General features: G+C 43.8%; 1 protein-coding gene across 9 annotated transcripts in view; it reads right to left on the bottom strand.

The window, feature by feature from the left end:
- Window positions 1-16,146, bottom strand: part of TMEM19 (transmembrane protein 19) — a 30,356-nt gene extending 14,210 nt beyond the window's left edge. For 2 of the 9 annotated variants that reach the window (XM_005613859.4, XM_070271971.1), the window contains exons 1-6: window positions 14,837-15,636; window positions 14,204-14,330; window positions 13,468-13,581; window positions 2,607-2,744; window positions 1,975-2,229; window positions 889-1,098 (exon numbers count right to left, since the gene is read on the bottom strand). In XM_005613859.4, the coding sequence (XP_005613916.1) occupies window positions 889-1,098; window positions 1,975-2,229; window positions 2,607-2,744; window positions 13,468-13,581; window positions 14,204-14,330; window positions 14,837-14,935 (943 nt within the window). In that variant the 5' untranslated portion in view covers window positions 14,936-15,636. Of the gene's footprint in view, window positions 1-888; window positions 1,099-1,974; window positions 2,230-2,606; window positions 2,745-13,467; window positions 13,582-14,203; window positions 14,374-14,836 lie in introns of those variants that run through there. The other 7 variants (XM_070271973.1, XM_023644019.2, XM_070271972.1 and 4 more) reach the window with 7 other exon arrangements.
- Between the last annotated feature and the right edge of the window lie 1,346 nt (window positions 16,147-17,492).

The raw sequence follows: 17,492 nt of genomic DNA, 5'->3' as shown, positions 1-17,492 counted from the left end.
GGCCATTTTTTTTCAACCCACTCAATATGATCAGAAACTTCCCCAGTTAGAGCCCACTTTAGAAGAAAACCTAGACTCTTTAAAAAACACGTATAATGTCTGTATGTGCGTGTGTAGTGTCAATTAAAATCAGAGTGCTTCCTCCATAGTGTCTCAGTGAGACTAAAGAAGCTGAAAGAACACACATTCTGACTGGTGAGAGGGGAGTGGAAGGGCAGGAGATTACTTTGGGACACGAAGAGAACTGAGAGGGGTGTCTCAGGGAACCTTCCTCCAGACGCCCAGCCTCTTTGTGTCTGACTCAAAGGAGAAAACATGGTTGGTTAGAGTATGGAGCAAATACACACCCAACAGAACATGCCAGTATATTGACATGACAGAAACGCCTCAGAAGCAAAGCACAGAAAACCTGGGGACCAAGTCTCCCAATATCCTGAGTGAGACTAAAACTCAGTAGGGAGGACAGCAAATAGGATGTCACAACAGAAAAGGAGATCATATGCATATCATCAGATCGACAGAGTACTTATTTCTTAAATGGACTTGGAAGACAGAAGGAGGGGCATTATAATGTTCTGATCCCAGACGTTCTGCTTTCCTGGGATCAGGCGAAGTCCCATAAGTAGAAGCATCTGTTTCCTGTACTGTCTTAGCCTCCCTGCATAGCTTCTGCTCATTGCTCCACAGGACTACTTCTCTTCTAATTAATTTAACACAAAAGCATAAGAAAATCAAAACCGTAGAAGACTTTGCCCTATCCTTCCTGGTCCAACAATCTGTGTCTCTGGGATTGTTTTCATTGTCACATCTTTTTTAATTTCTTTTCCGTATCTGTTTTCCATTTCTTTAATATACCAATAAGTTGCAATAATAAGGTAATGTTCTTACCAGAAAACTGCATTGTAGCTCCTAAATATGAGTCCACAATTGATCCCAGTAATCCAGCTAAACTCCCAAATACAATAATTGGCCACTGGGGAGCAGAAATGTCTAAATCGTTAACAAAAACCAACTGTGTGAGGAAGTACGTGATGCCCACACAAGTACCACCAAGGAGACTGGAGGCGAGGCCCACCATCGTAACCCCTCCGTTGGTCCCTGAAGAAGAAGAATGGATAAAATCATTTGGTTAACAATCAGCAAACACACAAAGTCAAGAAAAGCAAACAAGTTTGGTACCTATCTAACCAAAAACGACTATAAAGAAAGGTTCTCTTTGATGCGATCCAAAGACCACAGCCGACTTAGAAAACAGTCTTCTCTCCTCAGCTACTGCTGACGTTCTAAGCAGAAGTGGAAGGTTTAGTGGAGCCAGACTGCATGGTTTCAAACTCAGTTCTGCCACTCCCAAGCTATGTGACTGTGGCAAAGTTACCTGACTTCTTGATGCCTTAGTTTCCTTGTTTGTAAGATGGAAATAATAAAAGAGCCAATTCACAGGACTACTAAGAAGAGTATAAACGGTCATCCACGTAGAGCAGTTACAACAGTGCTTTGCACAAAGTAGGTGCTCAGTGTTAGCTGCTACGATGATGATAACGATAAAGAGGAGGAAGAAAAAAGAAGGAGAGGAAGGAGGAGAAAGAAAAGGAGGAGGTGGAGGAGGAGATGATGATAAAGACAAAAAAGGAGTAGTAGCTGTTGACGACAATGGCAATGGGGAGGTGAGACAGATGCCAAAGCGCTCAATACCTAACGGGCCCTCAAGAAATATCCTCCAGTTCCCTTCCTCTTCCCTTCCCACTGATCTGTCTATGGGTCAATCTCCATGTTTCTGTATTCTTTATCTAGAACTTGCTAACATTTCCTGAAAATATTATTTATTACCACCAATTTAAGAGCCTACAGCAATTCTACAATTAAGAAGACTAACCAAAATTCTTAAAATTTTGACTCAAATAAGAAACACAATAAATCATGAGGTTTTGTTCATTTCTGCTATTTAAAGAAACTTAAACCTAAATAAAGACTAACCAACTGGAACCTTCTCCCAGGTTGTTATCAGTCTTGGTGGGCTTTTACTCAGAACGGTGCCAACTTCTGAAGCCCATGTATCTCCAGTAGAGCAGGCCAGGGCAGCCAAGAGAGACAAACACATCCAGGAAGCAGCGTACTCCTTGGAAAAGTCTATTGCGATTTCCCCGGGGCCGTTCTCTATCATGTACAGCAGGGCCAGCTCTGTGGGCACAGCGCCATTGCAGAACACCTGGACCCAGTTCCGCTGCCCCCCTGGAGACAAACAAGCACAGGACAAGGACAGGAAAGCTTTCCTCCTGGAAGGAAAATCATGTGGCTATAGGAACTTTTACTGTAAACTTCAAGAAAAATGACTGTAATTTTAAAAATGACGAAAAGTGGGATGGTACCTTTGCCCACATACCATACTGTTTTAGAATACTTACTGAGAGATTTTAGTGGTTCTAAAATTCTACTGTGACTTACTATTGTGGCGAAGTAATGATAAATTAAATTAGGCTACTACTTAAAGTAATTCTCATATAAAATCTCTTTCAACAGTCTAAACATGTTCTAATTAAAAACTTATGATACCTTAGGATGAAACAAAGGTTACTATTTTAAGTAATATCAAACATAATTCACTTTACCTTCCTTATATTCTGAATCTAGACGCTTCTTTGTTTCTCCCTTCCATTTAGTGAGTTTTGAAGAAGAAAGGAAAAACATCAGCAAAGAGGTAAAAAAGCTGAAATTTGCAATGGTCAGGATAAATCCCACCACTAGCCCTGAAAGAAACACACACACACAGAATTATGCCTAGTGTCTACATTAATGCTGCGAAAAAAGAATGGAATTTTTTCAGTTATTTTCACATTATAACCTGAAACATACATTTCCTATACATTTACATTTTTATCAACTAAGATATTAACAGTAAACTGAAAGTTGGTTTGATTAAATTGAGATGTATTTTCTTTTGCCATATTTTGATCTCCTTTCAAACAAACCATGCTAACTATGCTATGAATGTAAGATATTATTTTAGACACTTTATAATCAAGTTGCAGAACACAATGAATAATTGTGATTTTGTTATTATTGAACAATATGTAGTATATATGATATATGATATTTGGTTAGACAGCTAGTCTTAAGAATTTCTCTCTGTTTCTCTCAGGGTAGGTAAGACTACAAGTCTTTCAGGTTTCTACTTTTTACATTCCCCCCTACAGCTTGGTATTTTTTTTTTTCCTGCTTTATAAAGAAGATTCAAAAAAGACAAGCTTTTTATGCTTTTCAAAGAACTTTCACATGCTCTCTTGTTGAGTCTCACAAACTATGTGAGGAGATATAGTTTCTTAGCTAAGTTTTCCTACGTAAATCTATGAAAAATAATCCTGGATTTCATGTGGAACTACAAATGGTAGGTGTTCTGTGAATATGATTTTAGATTTTTAGACTTTTTTCTTTGTTTCTTTTGTTTGGGTAAATAAAGAAGAAAGGGGACATTACTTTTCCATGAGTGATCAATTTCAAGGACAGCTTGTAAAATCTATAGTTCAATCAGGAACATGAGAGAGACGCTTACATTTCGTGACACACAAGAGAACAAAGGGGAGGGAAGGGAAGATGCACCCTGGGAGCACAGCAACACGGAGAGGCCGCCGAGGCCACCTGCTCAGGCAGTCAGACACGCCTGAGACTTAAAGAACTTGCTGCGGGCCAGTTAGGAAGTTATAAAACCTCTCTCTAGGAAATTCTATAGGGAAAGTGCACACATATGTTGGAATTGGCTTTTAAAATCACCCAGATAATCCTTAAGGCCTTCTGTTACAAAATTTAAAACAGTTCTAGTGAGTAACACCTGGTAGTCAAGGTGGCAAAGTACCCTCATTTCTATTACCACAATGGTTAGTTAACCGCATAAAAATGAGTGTGAGAGAGGATTCTGGGAAGATGGAGGAACAGGAAGCACTGGGAAGCTGTCTCCCATCTAGACAACGACTGCACAGGCAGAATCTGTCTGATAAGACTATTTCACACCTCTGGAGTCTACTGAAGGCTTGTGGCTTCCAGGGGAAGACTTGGGAGGGAAACTGCAGTTAATTTTGGTCAATTTCAGCTCTTAGATGGGCAGTAGCTACCCATCCACCACCCCTAGACCCATGGCAGGCAGTGCAGGAGGTGCGAGAACAGCTTGCACATAGCACGTGGATGCCAGGGTGGGCAATAAGGACTTGTCTTGCAAACATCAGAATTTGTGTTCTGATCACTGGCTGCTGCTTCTGATCACGGAGGTAGAGACACAGGCTGGTGGCCACTGCTGCACTCCACCCCCTGTGGCTGCAAGCTCCTCCTTTAGTCTGGCATAAGCAACTACCAGAGGATGTAAAGGGCTGGCACCAACCCCCCTTCATTTTGCTGTTTTTTCTCCTTTTGGGAGCCAGACATTAAAGACTAGGGACCTTCGAAAGCAACGGCATATACAGGGGAGTTAAGAAAGCCACCACGCATACCCAGAGAAAGGCACAGGCTCAGAAAAGACCACGAAGACCTTGGGTTTATAGCTCAGGCTGATCCCCAGCACAGAGATAGTCTGCAACAATCAAAAACAAAAACAAGCAAACCCTGGGGATAGAGAAGATTCTGATTTACAGAGTTACCACAATATTAGATTTAAACATCCAGTTTTCAACAAAAATATCACAAAGCATACCAAGATTCAGGAAAGTACGGCCCATTCAAAGGAAAAAAATAAATCAACAGAGACTGTCACTGAGAAAGGCCAGATGGTGGACCTAAACAAAAGACTTTAAAACAAGTGTCTTTAAGATGCTTAAAGAACTAAAAGAAGATGTGGAGAAAACCAAGAAAACAATATACGAATAACATGGAAATTTCAATAAAGTGATAAAAACCTGAAAAGAAACCAGAAAGAAATACTAGAGCTGATAAGAGCAATAACTGAAATGAAAACTTCACTAGAGATTCAAACGCACATCTGGCCAGCAGAAGAATCAGCGAGCTCAAAGACCAGATGATGGAAATTATCATGTCTGAAGAACAGAAAGGAAAAAGATTGAAGAAAAGTAAACAGAACCCGAGGCATATGTGGGACACCATCAAGTGGACCAACATAAACATGTGGAAATCTCAGAATAAGAGAGAGGAAGCAGCAGCAGAAAAATTACTTGAAGAAATAATGGCTGAAAATTTCCCAAGTTTGATGAAAGACATGAATATAAACGTGCAAGAAGCTCAACTCTAAGTAGAATGAATAGAGAGACCCACTGAGACACAGTACAATCAAACTGTTCAAAGACACACAGAGACTCTTGGAAGCAGCAAGAGGTAAGCAACTCGTCACATATAAGAGATCCACAATGAGATTATCAGAAGATTTCATATCACAAACTTTAGAGGCCAGAAGGCCCTGGGCTGACACATTCAAGGTGCTAAAAGAAAAAAAACTGTCAACCAAGTATCCTATATCCTGTCAAACTGTTTTTCACAAGTGAGGGAGAAATTAAGACAGAGTTTTTATATGTTATTGAAGTCACGCTGGCAAAAATTCAAATTAGAGTGTTATAACTTTAGGATGTTAAATGTAATTCTCATGTTCACCACAAAAAAAAAACAGCTATAGAATACACACAAAAGGAAAAGAGAAAGAAATTAAAACATTTCACTACAAAAAAATTATACACAAAAGAAGTAATGCAGGAAATGGACAAAAAAAAACTGTAAGGCATACAGAAAAACAGCACAATGACAGAAGTCCCTCCTTATTAGTCATTACTTTAAATGTAAATGGATTAAATGCTCCAATCAAAAGATTGGCAGAGTGGATAAAAAAACAGGATTCAACTACATGCTGTGTACAAGAGACTCACTCTAAATCCAAAGACACAGATGGGTTGAAAGTAAAAGGACTGAAAAAGATATTCCATGTAAATAGTAACCAAAACAGGGCAGGAGCGGCTCTACTATATGCGACAAGAAACAAGCTTGCTACTGGGCCCATGTGACATGATCCCATCTTTTTTTTAAGCGTTTCCTTTCTGGCATAACAAGATGCTCTAGGCTCATCCCAAACCTACTTTGCCCCAGTCCTGAAAGCAGCCATTTCTTTGAGGTCTGGTTCATTTCAGTGGGGAAGGGACATCAGAGGTCAGGGTCGAGGCCCTCAGTGTGCTCACTGCTACGGAGCAAGTAAACACACACACACATATACATGAACATACAAACAGACACACATGCATATATATGCATGCACACACACGTGCACATACACAGGTACATACACAACACACACACATACACGAACATACAAATACACACACATGCATATGTATGTACGCACACACATATATACACTGACACATAAAACATCTTGGAAATCACAAGATCACACCTGACCCTACCCAAAGACTGCAGGAATACAGTTAAACACTGTGTTTACAAGCGACTCGTTTTTCTTTTCCTTTCAGTGTGCTTCTAGTGTTAATTTAAGACACAACTGAGTTCATGTGCTTTCGTTTGCGTTTAGTTTTAGATTCCTCCCTCCCATCTTTATTAATTTAATTGTATTTCTTAAATGTGTAGAATACTGGCATGCTTTCAAAAGTGAAACATACAAAAAACTATGCTCAGCAAAGTGTCGCTTCCTCCTGTCCCCTCCTCCCCACCCTCTACATTTTGCTCTCCCTCCACTGTTTGAAGGTAACCCACCAGTTTTCTGGTTTATCATTCCTGTGTTTCTTTTCAGAAAGATAAGCATGTTTTCTCATTTTCCCTTCTTCTTCACACAAAAGGTAGCATTCTCTATATGTTCCTTTGAACTCGCAAGCACACTCTTGATACTAATTTGATAGTCCTTTCAGGAACAGAATGTGTTAGTCTGCCGCTGAGTGCTCAGATCAGTGGCATCCAAGGAATTTATATTCTGCTTTATAAACTGGTCTCTCAGGAGTCTGACTGCTTCAAGTCTAAACATGATTCTCAACTTCCAGGTTGAGGGTTGGACAAAAATCCAAGTTCTGGCCCTGCAGAGTTGGGAACCAGTTTCCCAGAATGTGACAACCACACCAAGGCACTGTTATCTTGTGTGGCCATGTCCAGGCTACCTACTTGTATTTTTAACTACAAATTCTTCCATCCCTGACTAACTCTATGGTTGACAATTTCTGTTCTCTGTAATTCTTAAGATATATTCAGGTTTGCTTTATGATTTTTATCAAATACACATTAAACAAAATTCTGCTAATAGAATAAAAGATATTAAATAAACGTTAAATGAGTTAACATTTATTTACTAAATAAGTATTAAACAATATTTTATTAAATAACAGAATAGGGACATGGTTCCTATTTCTTTTTTTTTCTTTTGGTGAGGAAGATTGGCCCTAACTTCTGTTCCAATCTTCCTCTTTTTTCTTTGAGGCAGATTGTCCCTGAACCAACATCTGTGCCAATCTTCCTCTATTTTGTATGTGGGACACCACCACAGCATGGCTTGACAAGTGGTGTGTTGGTCTGTGCCTGGGATCCAAACCTGTGAACCCCAGGCCACCAAAGCAGAGCATGTGAACTTAACCACTACGCCACCGGGCCAGCCCCAGGTTCCTAATTCTACTGTACTAAGTCTTTCTATTGATAGCTCAAGGTTCAAGTACCACAACTACTGAGACATTCATTGATTGACCCATCCAGAGATACTCAATTATTGGCATTTCACTTAAGTTTAGTACACTTTAATTCAGAGTGCAAGAAATAGGGTGAACTTTATAAAGTACTAATAAAGCCCTTCAGCTCTGGAGTTGAACAGTCTTGAGTTCAAACCTCAGCTCCTCCACTTGCCTCTGCATGACTAAGAGAATGTACCTGACCTTAAGCCTCAATTTTTCATCAGTGGGATGAGAAGAATAAGAATTCCTACCTCACTGGCTTGCTGTGAAAAGTTAAACAAGATAATTTTTATAATATTATATTATCCAGCATGTAGGAGGCCCTTAATAAATGTTAATATCATTAGTAGCGTTAAAAAAGGAGGCCCAAAACAGAGTGACCTATAGTAAGTGAGCCCCAAGTCAGAAACCAAGACTTAACACCTAACTGCAGTGTCAGCCTCTCCTTTAACCAGTCAATCTGGAATTACCTGGTCAGCTCGGGGAGGGAGCTGACAGACCCCGCCTTCTCCCAAACGAAGGCACCTTGCCTGAAAGGACCCACTCTGCTGGAGTAACCTCCTCCTGCCTGTCACCCTCCACTCTGTGCAGTCCTTGGGGCTCCTTTCTACCTGCTGGGTGGGATGCTGCCCGACTCACGAACTGCTAAATTAAGCCTGTTACATCTTCAAATTCACTTGGTTGAATTTGTTCTTTTTAACAGTAGTAACAGCAGTTGCAGTGGCAAAATCTCAACGATGACATTATTTTTGTAATTACGTATTATTATTTTAACAATAATAATGAATATTATTATCATTATCTAATCTTTAAGTATTTTCAATTGGTTTTTAAAATATTATGAAAGCAGTACATGCCTACTGGAGGGTAAAGCCAAACATACGGAAGTGTACAAAGTAAAAGTCGGAGTGTCTCTACTCACCCCCTCTTCAGGAACACTGTTAACAATTTGTTCCACTGTCTTTAAACAAACCTTAAGTAAGACAGCCCAAAAAGACTCGACACTGGAATGCTACAAAAGTCATCTACATTCTTTTTACTTCAACCACCTTAAAATACTACGTGAAGTGATCAATGTTCACGTTGATGGCAGGTGCAGAATGAGGAAATAAACTGAAGGCCTTAAAGGAATGATTTCTTTCCTGTAATCTAAAAATACCTTAGAATTCTGGGTAACTCCCAGCTCTGTCTGGACTCTCAGATTAGTACCTGCTGTTTCCAGTTCCCGTCTATTCCATCTCCCCAACCACCTCTGAATCTCTAAATGTCACTGACAAGAAGTTAACAGGCACAACAAGAGGGTGCTCCCAAAGCACGTGAAGACTCAAGGATTATGGCTGACTTCTCAGTTTAAAATAGGTGAATTCTATACCTAACAGATTCCACTGGAGACATAAAACCACACTGTCTACAAATTTCTCTGATAGTGGGAGTAGAGTTACACCCAAAATTCCAACCAAGGTGACCTGGATATAATCTCTAGGAGTCAGAAAAGGGAAGGGTAGGACTAGAATTTTATAATTTAACAAACTCAAATCTAATCACTTGTATCATACATAATCTGCCTAGAGAAAGACTGTGGGAATCAAAAGAAGGCTGGTTAGCCCAAAATATAGAACTCAAAGGCCAAAAGAGCCAGAGGTTGGCAGACTTGTCAAACACTGTACAAGGTGGGGCTGGCCCCGTGGCGGAGTGGTTAAGTTCGCGCGGTCTGCTGCAGGCGGCCCAGTGTTTCGTTGGTTCAAATCCTGGGCGCGGACATGGCACTGCTCATCAAACCATGCTGAGGCAGCGTCCCACATGCCACAACTAAAAGGACCCACAACGAAGAATACACAACTATGTACTGGGGGGCTTTGGGGAGAAAAAGGAAAAAAATAAAATCTTTGGAAAAAAAAAAAAACACTGTACAAGGGACAGGATTCTGGCCCGTGGATGTGCATCACCGACTGCTTCTCACAAAGCAACCTTCTAATTATAATCCGACTTCTCGAGTGGCCTGACTACAAGAACAGGGCACGCCTAAACAATGACGTCTGTATTCCGGGCTGCCTGGTGGCTCTATATTTTATCAGAGTAATAAAGTGGCATTCTGGCTCATATATCAGTCCCCTGTGACAATGAGCAGCATAAACCAGTTTTCTTGGCTCTTATCAACTCTGGGTACCTGACAGAATGAAGTTTCTTTTTCAGAAAGACTGAACACCAGACATGAACTATGGTGACCAAAAAGAGGTCAGGCCACCCTGTGCCACCACACGGAGCACAACCCCTGGCCTTCCCTGACAACATCCCGTTTGGGTGCACTCCTACTACACTTAACAGCATCTCCTTCTGGGGATTAAATGCCTCAAATCCATCTTACTGATCATCTGTCTCCCCTGAGACACAAATGTAAGCTCTCTGACAGTGGGATTTTTATCCATTTTGTCCACTACTAAATCCTAAGTGCCCAGAACAGTGCCTGGCTCACTAAATATCTGACGAATGAATGAACGCAAAAATGGTAAACCACTAAGCCTAACACCCTTGGCAAGGGAAACCAAATTAAAACTTGTTAAGTTAAAAGCCTGATGACAAAGTGCAACAGGGACATGTTCAAAGGAATACACTGAATAACTAAACTAGACAGTAATTCCTTGGAACAAACCACCTACACAGTGCTTTACAGTTTACAAGCACTCTCCCTCTCATATGCTCTCATGTGATCCTCTCCATAGTCTAGAAATACTTTCTCTCAAGGAAACCAGAGCCCTCCACTTCAGTGTCCACCGTAAGCACTGCCTCAACCCCTCCCCTCTCCTATCAATACCAAGACATGTGTTCCTGTGCCATGCAGGACTCTAAATATGCAGATCCTAAGGAAGTTCTCAATCTTTCTCAACCCCAAGCACACTAAAGGCAGGATATGGCACGCTTTAGTAACATTCCTATAACCGTGAATAGCAGTGGTAGAAGGAAAACAATAACTAACATTTATAAAGCACTTCTTATGCATGCCAGGTACCGTGCTAAACAAGCATTTGCAGGGACGACCGCTTGGATACGTCAGTGCTAGGGGTGCTATTGTCCCCCTGATTTTATAGACGGGAAAGGCATGACACTGCGAGTTTCAGGGACTTGCAGCCACACTCCAGGGCAGTATTCCCAAGGACTGCCACACTTTGACTCAGCATTACAGTTTTCTGTCCTTAAGGAAAAAACTCCAAACAAAAAGATACCAACATTCCATAGAATGAAATGATTAGGAAAAGAGCAGAGGTTTTAAAGTTAATCTACAGATACTCCCTCAGTGCCTATAACGTGTGCAGCACTATTCAAAGCAGGGACACAGAAGCAGAAGACATACTCTGTCTCCAGGGGGTTTATAACAGAGTGGAAAGAAGAGAATCACTAACAGTGAACGTCTGTATAACATTTTACGGTTTAACAAGATGTGCTGCCCCACACATTCTCGTGTTTGAGGCTCACCAATAAGCCCACAAGGACCTACTTCATAAGAGACGAAGAGTGTGAGGGCCTGAGGATTTAGGCGATGTGGCAAAGTTCAAGGAGCTGGCAGGCGGCAGTGTCATGGTTCCAGAACCCACCTTCTAATTCTAAACCAAGCTGGGTAGGAATGGAAGAGATGCCCCAGGCTAGAAGGCAGGAAAGGAAAGGGCAGCAGGAAAGAAACCAAAGGAGAGATCAGAAAAGAGGAGAGCAGGACAGCACACAACATGGAAGCCACAGAAGACAGACTTCAGGAAGAACTCAATGCTTCTTGCTACAGGTCAAGAACAATTTAAACATAATGGCAAGGCCACCTGAGAAAGGACATTTTTAGCAAAGCATAACTCTATGTTACTATACTGAGCCAGAGATTGTTCAAGTTATTTACAATAAATAAATGAATACTTCAAAAGTGCTAGTAGCAGTGCCTGGTACACAGTATGCACAACATAAGCATCTGCTAAATAAATAAAACATAACCATTCCTAATACTTATTGATTACATGGTAAGACAAAATTCATATAAAAATGTCAATACATCGGTTAACTATAATTCTCAACTACCCCACAGAAGGGAAAACACTCCTTAACAGAATTTGAACAATGTTTCTCAATTACGAAGAGAATTAGCATGATTCTGAAGAACTGTCCCTAATAACAAGCACCAATAAATGTTGGTGATGTGTCTAGACACTGAACTAAGAACTTTATAGTAATTATCTCATTTACTCCTTACTACAACCCTAAGAATGAAATCAGGGGTTTCATTCATTTTGTGGGGCGTGAAGCTTATAAATGTGGGGGCCCTCTTTTAAGGAAAAAGTACCTTTTACCTTTATAAAATTTATAAAACCATAGGACCATAAGAGCACATTGCTAGGACTCTTCCCAGGGCCTTGGAAGGTACTATTGCAAGTGAAATGCCATGAAGTTTAAGCTCGTTAAATTCATGGTATATCCTTCTCTAGGTTAGATATTAACAACCCCGTTTCTCTGAAGAGAAAACTAAGGCATAGAGAGGTTCAGTGACTCTCCCAAAGCCATAACTATATGCAGATGCATCCTGCCTGATTCTAGTGCTTGTTCCTTGACCATGATGTATCTGCCTCTGTGAAGGCTGCTCTAGTTCATAACCTCATGAGAAACATCTGCCGTACACAGCATGTGAGGGGTAGAGGGTGTTTATGGTGCATCAGGGACTAACAACGGTGGGGTTGGTGGCCTCAAGACCCACCCGTTCTAAATAATCCTCATCCTGTAGAGATCTCATCCTATAGGAAGTATTTGGGGGGAATCCTCATGTCTTGGGGCTCATAACACTGGTAGGATATGAAAGACCCAATGTTAAATCAGATCAGGTCACTCCCCTGATTTGAGGCAGCAGAGACTCGACCTAGTTTGGAATAAGATCTTTACTGTGTCCCACAAGCCCCCACATTACCCGGCCCTTGCCTATTTGTTTCATTTTCTCTCTCACGACTTTTCCTTTTCTTACTACTTTCCAGACAAATGAGCCTTATTCTCCCTCCAGAATAAGCCAGCCTTGTCTATGTACACTTGTTATTCCGTCAGACTGGACATGCTTTTCACAGATCTCCTCATTGCTGGCTTCTTCAGGTTCTGGTTCAAAGCCACCTCCTTAGAGAAAAGGGTTATGCCTGACCCCATCTACAAAAGGATGCCCATACCCCCAAAATACATGCTTTATTCTCTTTAATTTTTCTCATAAACTTTATCATTATACGAAGAGTTTTATGTATTTTACTTGTTTAGTTGTTATCTAACTGTCCTAAAGAATAAAAGTTCCATAAGAACTAAAACCTGTGCTGTTCACAGCTGTAGCCCAGTTTCTACAAGAGTGGCACACAGTCAGTGCTCAATAAATATTTGCTAAAAGAATAAATGGCCCATCCCTAACTCAGTTCTGAAAAATAAACGTAGATCACTCAGTACGGACTGCTCTGATTGGGGTTACCAGCTGCAATGCCCAGGAGGAATCCTTTCCACAGGCTCCCAGGAGGAGTGCTCCCATGTCTCTGCTAGCGGATGACAATTCAATTAAGCAGCAGAATAATCAAGGTCCTCAAAAGTCTAGCTTATCAATCTACTTGGGATCAATCACAAAGTTAAATTCGTACATTACACTAAAAGGGTATGCTAGTATCTAAAATTTTGACAATAGGAATGTTGAGCAATGCACAACTTTATCATTGCCTAAAATATACAATATTGTGATTTAGTTTCACATATTCAGAATTTAGAAAACATGAGTTTAAATTAGGTAAGCAAGCACTTACTACATAGTTAAATATTCAAAAGAAAAACATACCTCCTAAAGCCCCACTGTGATCTAGACTTTTCTTTTTAAAGCCATTAGAGACGATCAAGACAGGAACAACAACAGAAAACAGCCAACGCCAAGGAGAAATGGGCTGTAAGTTACCTGAAAAAGTATAAAGGTAGAACACAAATCATGTGAAGCCTGCACAAGTTAGTCTTGGCTGTAAGCTTTGATAACTTTCTGCATTCTGGACTAAAATACAGTCACAGGTAGAGAAACAGGGATGAAGTTACCAAAGTAAAATATTTATGTTGAGATCTGCATGTCTTCAGAGAGACAATCCCACTGGGGAATGACCAAATAAGTCCTTCCAGGTTTTGAGAACCATTTAGTTATTAATAATAATGGGTTTTTCATACATATTTGGAGGTTTGAAATGAATCCCTGGCTCCTCACTTCTTTGAAAGGAGGCAAGTATTAAATCTCAACAACAGCACGGAGCAAACTCCTTTCTTAACAGGATCCGATTATTCCTCTCCCTGCCTTTCAGGAGATTTTTTTTTTTTTTTAAAGTAACATTCTCACAGGCTACACACCTCAGGATTCAGTGATTAGCAACTGATTTTTCCAAAAGTTGCATCTAGCTCACAGATGTTTTGTTGGGCTAGCACAATGTTTTCAAACAATTTGAGTCAATATCTAAAGATTAGGAGATTTCGTATAAAAGTCCAGATTCCTGGCTTCTTTTAAAAACTGTAAGTTACGCCCACGTGGCAGAACTGACCCCAGGTGAAGACAGGCCACCTCCTCATGGCTTCCCGGTTTAGAGTCCCTGCCGTTCCTGAACGACGCCCAAACACCAAGGCTGAGTGATTAGAGTAAGAGTGTGAACTGCTGTTTGCACCACGTTTCTATCAAAAACAGAAAAAAGAAAGACAAAGAGGCCCAAATGTTCAACCAGAAAACAGGAAAACCCTATTTCTGGAAGTGAAAACTACTCCCACGTGTTGCATATGCGAAGGCCTGGACAGCTTCACTCGTTAGCATCCGGCGCCTGGCCCTAGGGGCTCGAGCGCCCGAGCTTAGCATCCCGCCCGTTCTGTCGAGTCGAGAACAGGTGACACGGGCACTGAGTCTGCTCCTCCCGCACGGCCTGCCCCACGAACACACAGCCCCGAAAGCTGCCGTATTCGGTGCACACATCCGACTTTTCACGTGTCTCTTTCCAAAAGGACTAAAGTCTCAGAGGCTGCCACTTAGGATAGAACCATTTAAGAGTCCACTTTCTCACTCTACTTTTCACTGTTTCCTCTTAACCGAACAGTACTCTGTTTCAATGGGTACGAAGAAGTTTGTGCAAAGGCATACTCGTGCTCGAAGGGGGCTTCAAAACTTCAAAGATTTGAGCGCAGAGTACCTTAGACTTAAGCGAAGTGGCTTCAGACTTTAAAAGGAATCTGTTCTTTTGAAGTGACCAAACAGCAGACAACTCCCCCACGTCTCCAAATGTAAACATTATGCCACCTTTCGTTTTCACTGTTATTTTTACAGGACACACGGAATTGGTAACCGGCGTTACTAACGTTCTTTCCAAAAGCGTCACCGCAACGACTTTACAAAGCTGTTTCACTGACTTCTCCCCAAGACAGATGAAATAAATTCCGAAATAGGTGTGACTAGTACAGGACAAGCAGCATTTATTAAACGCTTTAAAACGTTCAGGGCACCGCTTGTTTCCGTGCTGGCAGGCCACTTAGGCCGCGGAAGCTCGCGTCCACGCAGACAGGGGTTTCGGGTCCCGCAGCGGCACCGTTTTAAAGTCCTCGGGCCGGGCGGCAGGGAGACGCCGCAGCGCCCACTCACCGTAATGGGTGCTGGCGGCCAAGGACAGAAGCCAGAAGGCCAGGGAGACGCACAGCACCAGGCCCAGAACGGCGACGCCGGCGATCATCTTCACCACCTGCCGCATCCGCCGTCACCAAGCCTGTCACGGGAACGACGGCGTGGGCGCCGGAAGAGAACGCCTGCGCCTCGGAGAAGTAAGCCGCGGGCGCCGCGCGAGCCCGAGCCCACCTCCGCAGACGCGCGCCCGCGCTCACCGAGCCGCGCCCGGCCACGCGGCCGCAGGGTCGGCGCCCAGAGTCCAGAGCCCAGTCTAAGGCCAGGCCGCAACGCCCCCCGCTGCCCGCGCCGCACAGCCGCGCGCATGCGCCGACTGGGGCCCAGGCACAGGTCCGGGCGCGCCGGTCCCGGCGCAGCACCCCGCGCGCATGCGCCGGCCTGGGTCCAGGCACACGTCCGGGCTCGCCCGCCCAGGCGCAGCACCCCGCGCGCATGCGCCGGCCTGGGTCCAGGCACACGTCCGGACGCGCCGGCACGGGCGCGGGCTCCTCACGCGCGCATGCGTCGGAGACCCCCGCCTCGCTCCCGTGTCTCCTGGGAGACGTGCCGAGGGCTTTCGGCTTCGGACGCCGGGGCGGAGGCCGCCTCGGGGTGGCGACAGATGAGGGACGCGCGCGAGGGCGGCCCCATCGCAAACGCGTTTCACCTGCGGCGGGGTGTGTCGCGTCGTGGAGACAAGCCTCTGGTTGAGCCGCTCGGGACGACGGCACCGTTTGCCGCGACCTGCGCCCGTCGTGTCCTCTGACCGCGCGGCGCGGGGCGGGGTGGGGCGGCGCGGGCCGGTTCCGGCGCTGGAGGAGCTCTCGGCGGCGGCCTCGTGCGCCTGTCCGCGTGAACCCCGGCGACAGGGTAGGGTGGAGCGTCAAGGCCGGGACCTCTGTGCCTGTGCGCGGGCTCGGGGCCAGCCGGCTGACCCACTTCCGCCGCCGGCGGGCCGGGGGGCCTGGGCGTCGGAGCCATTTTTCTCACGACCCTCTGGCTCGGGCACACGTGAATAACTGTGTTGGTGACCGGTGTAGGGAAGGAAGACATTTCCTCGTCCCAAATGTGGGTTCGTATGGCCAGAGACCGAGTTAAATTCATATGAGACAGAATAGCAAGAGAAAATTAAGCAAAGCTTTATGAGAAACCATGGCCTGGGGCCTTTCTTCCCAAAGGAAGAAAGAGCACCAAGAAGTGGGGTGCACAGAATGGTTATATACCCCCAAACAGGGTGTTTCACATGTCATTGAAATGTCCCTCCCACAATAGTCACAAGATTGCCCTGTCGCACAGCGCTTGATGGACACAGCAGGTAGTGGTCTGCTACCTCAGTGGGCATAGCAGGAGGCAAGCCGATTGTCTTGAGCTGGGTGGTCACAGGTGAGCGCATCAATCAGTTCCTAGCCTAAGGAAAGACGCTTAATCCTTAAAGAAATGCCAACGTTGGGAGGGGGAGGGAAGTTAGTTACAGGAGGTTACCAGACAAGCACAATAAAATGCAGATTTAAGTCCTTGCCTTTGGCATTGATTAAGAGTTTCTAGAGAGAAGGTCATCTCCTTTCTTCTTCCTGGTACGGAGAGGGAGGCACCTTTTACAGATAGAGATTTACCTTACAAATGTAAATGTGTCCTAACAAATGGCAAGTTCCTTTTCTCAGAGCCTCCTTCCTTGTCCCGGTTTATCAAAAGCAATCAGCCTCAAATAATCCTGATGCCAAAGAGACATATCTTGGGGTGGCCAATTCCAGGTCCCTACACCGGCCTTCCAGCCAGCATGGCTCCTCCGTTCCTCCCAGTGTCCAGATTACTGCTGCGTTCTCCATGAAACAAGTCATCTGGCTTAAGGCTGAAACGGTCTGCCGGAATTAACGTCATTAAAGTATCCTTGGTCTTAAAAAAAACATGATCTTACTGATGCAGGGTCGGTGAGCCGAGGAGTCGAAAGAAAGATTTCTTAGACTCTCAAGATCTGGCAGGAGTGCTCTTTTATTTAGAGAACAGTGTGGAATAGCATGGGGACAGGACCCATGGGCAGTCAGAGCTTCTGCTGCCGGCATGGGGACAGGACCCACGGGCAGTCAGAGCTCCTGCTGCTGCTGCTTCTGCTGCCCCCGCTGGCATGGGGACAGGACCCCATGGGCAGGCAGAGCTGGTGCGTGGGGACAGGACCCACAGGCAGTCAGAGCTCC

Source organism: Equus caballus, chromosome 6 (genome assembly GCF_041296265.1).
Source record: "Equus caballus isolate H_3958 breed thoroughbred chromosome 6, TB-T2T, whole genome shotgun sequence".
Taxonomy (NCBI): domain Eukaryota; kingdom Metazoa; phylum Chordata; class Mammalia; order Perissodactyla; family Equidae; genus Equus; species Equus caballus.
This window is presented reverse-complemented; position numbering and strand designations above follow the sequence as displayed.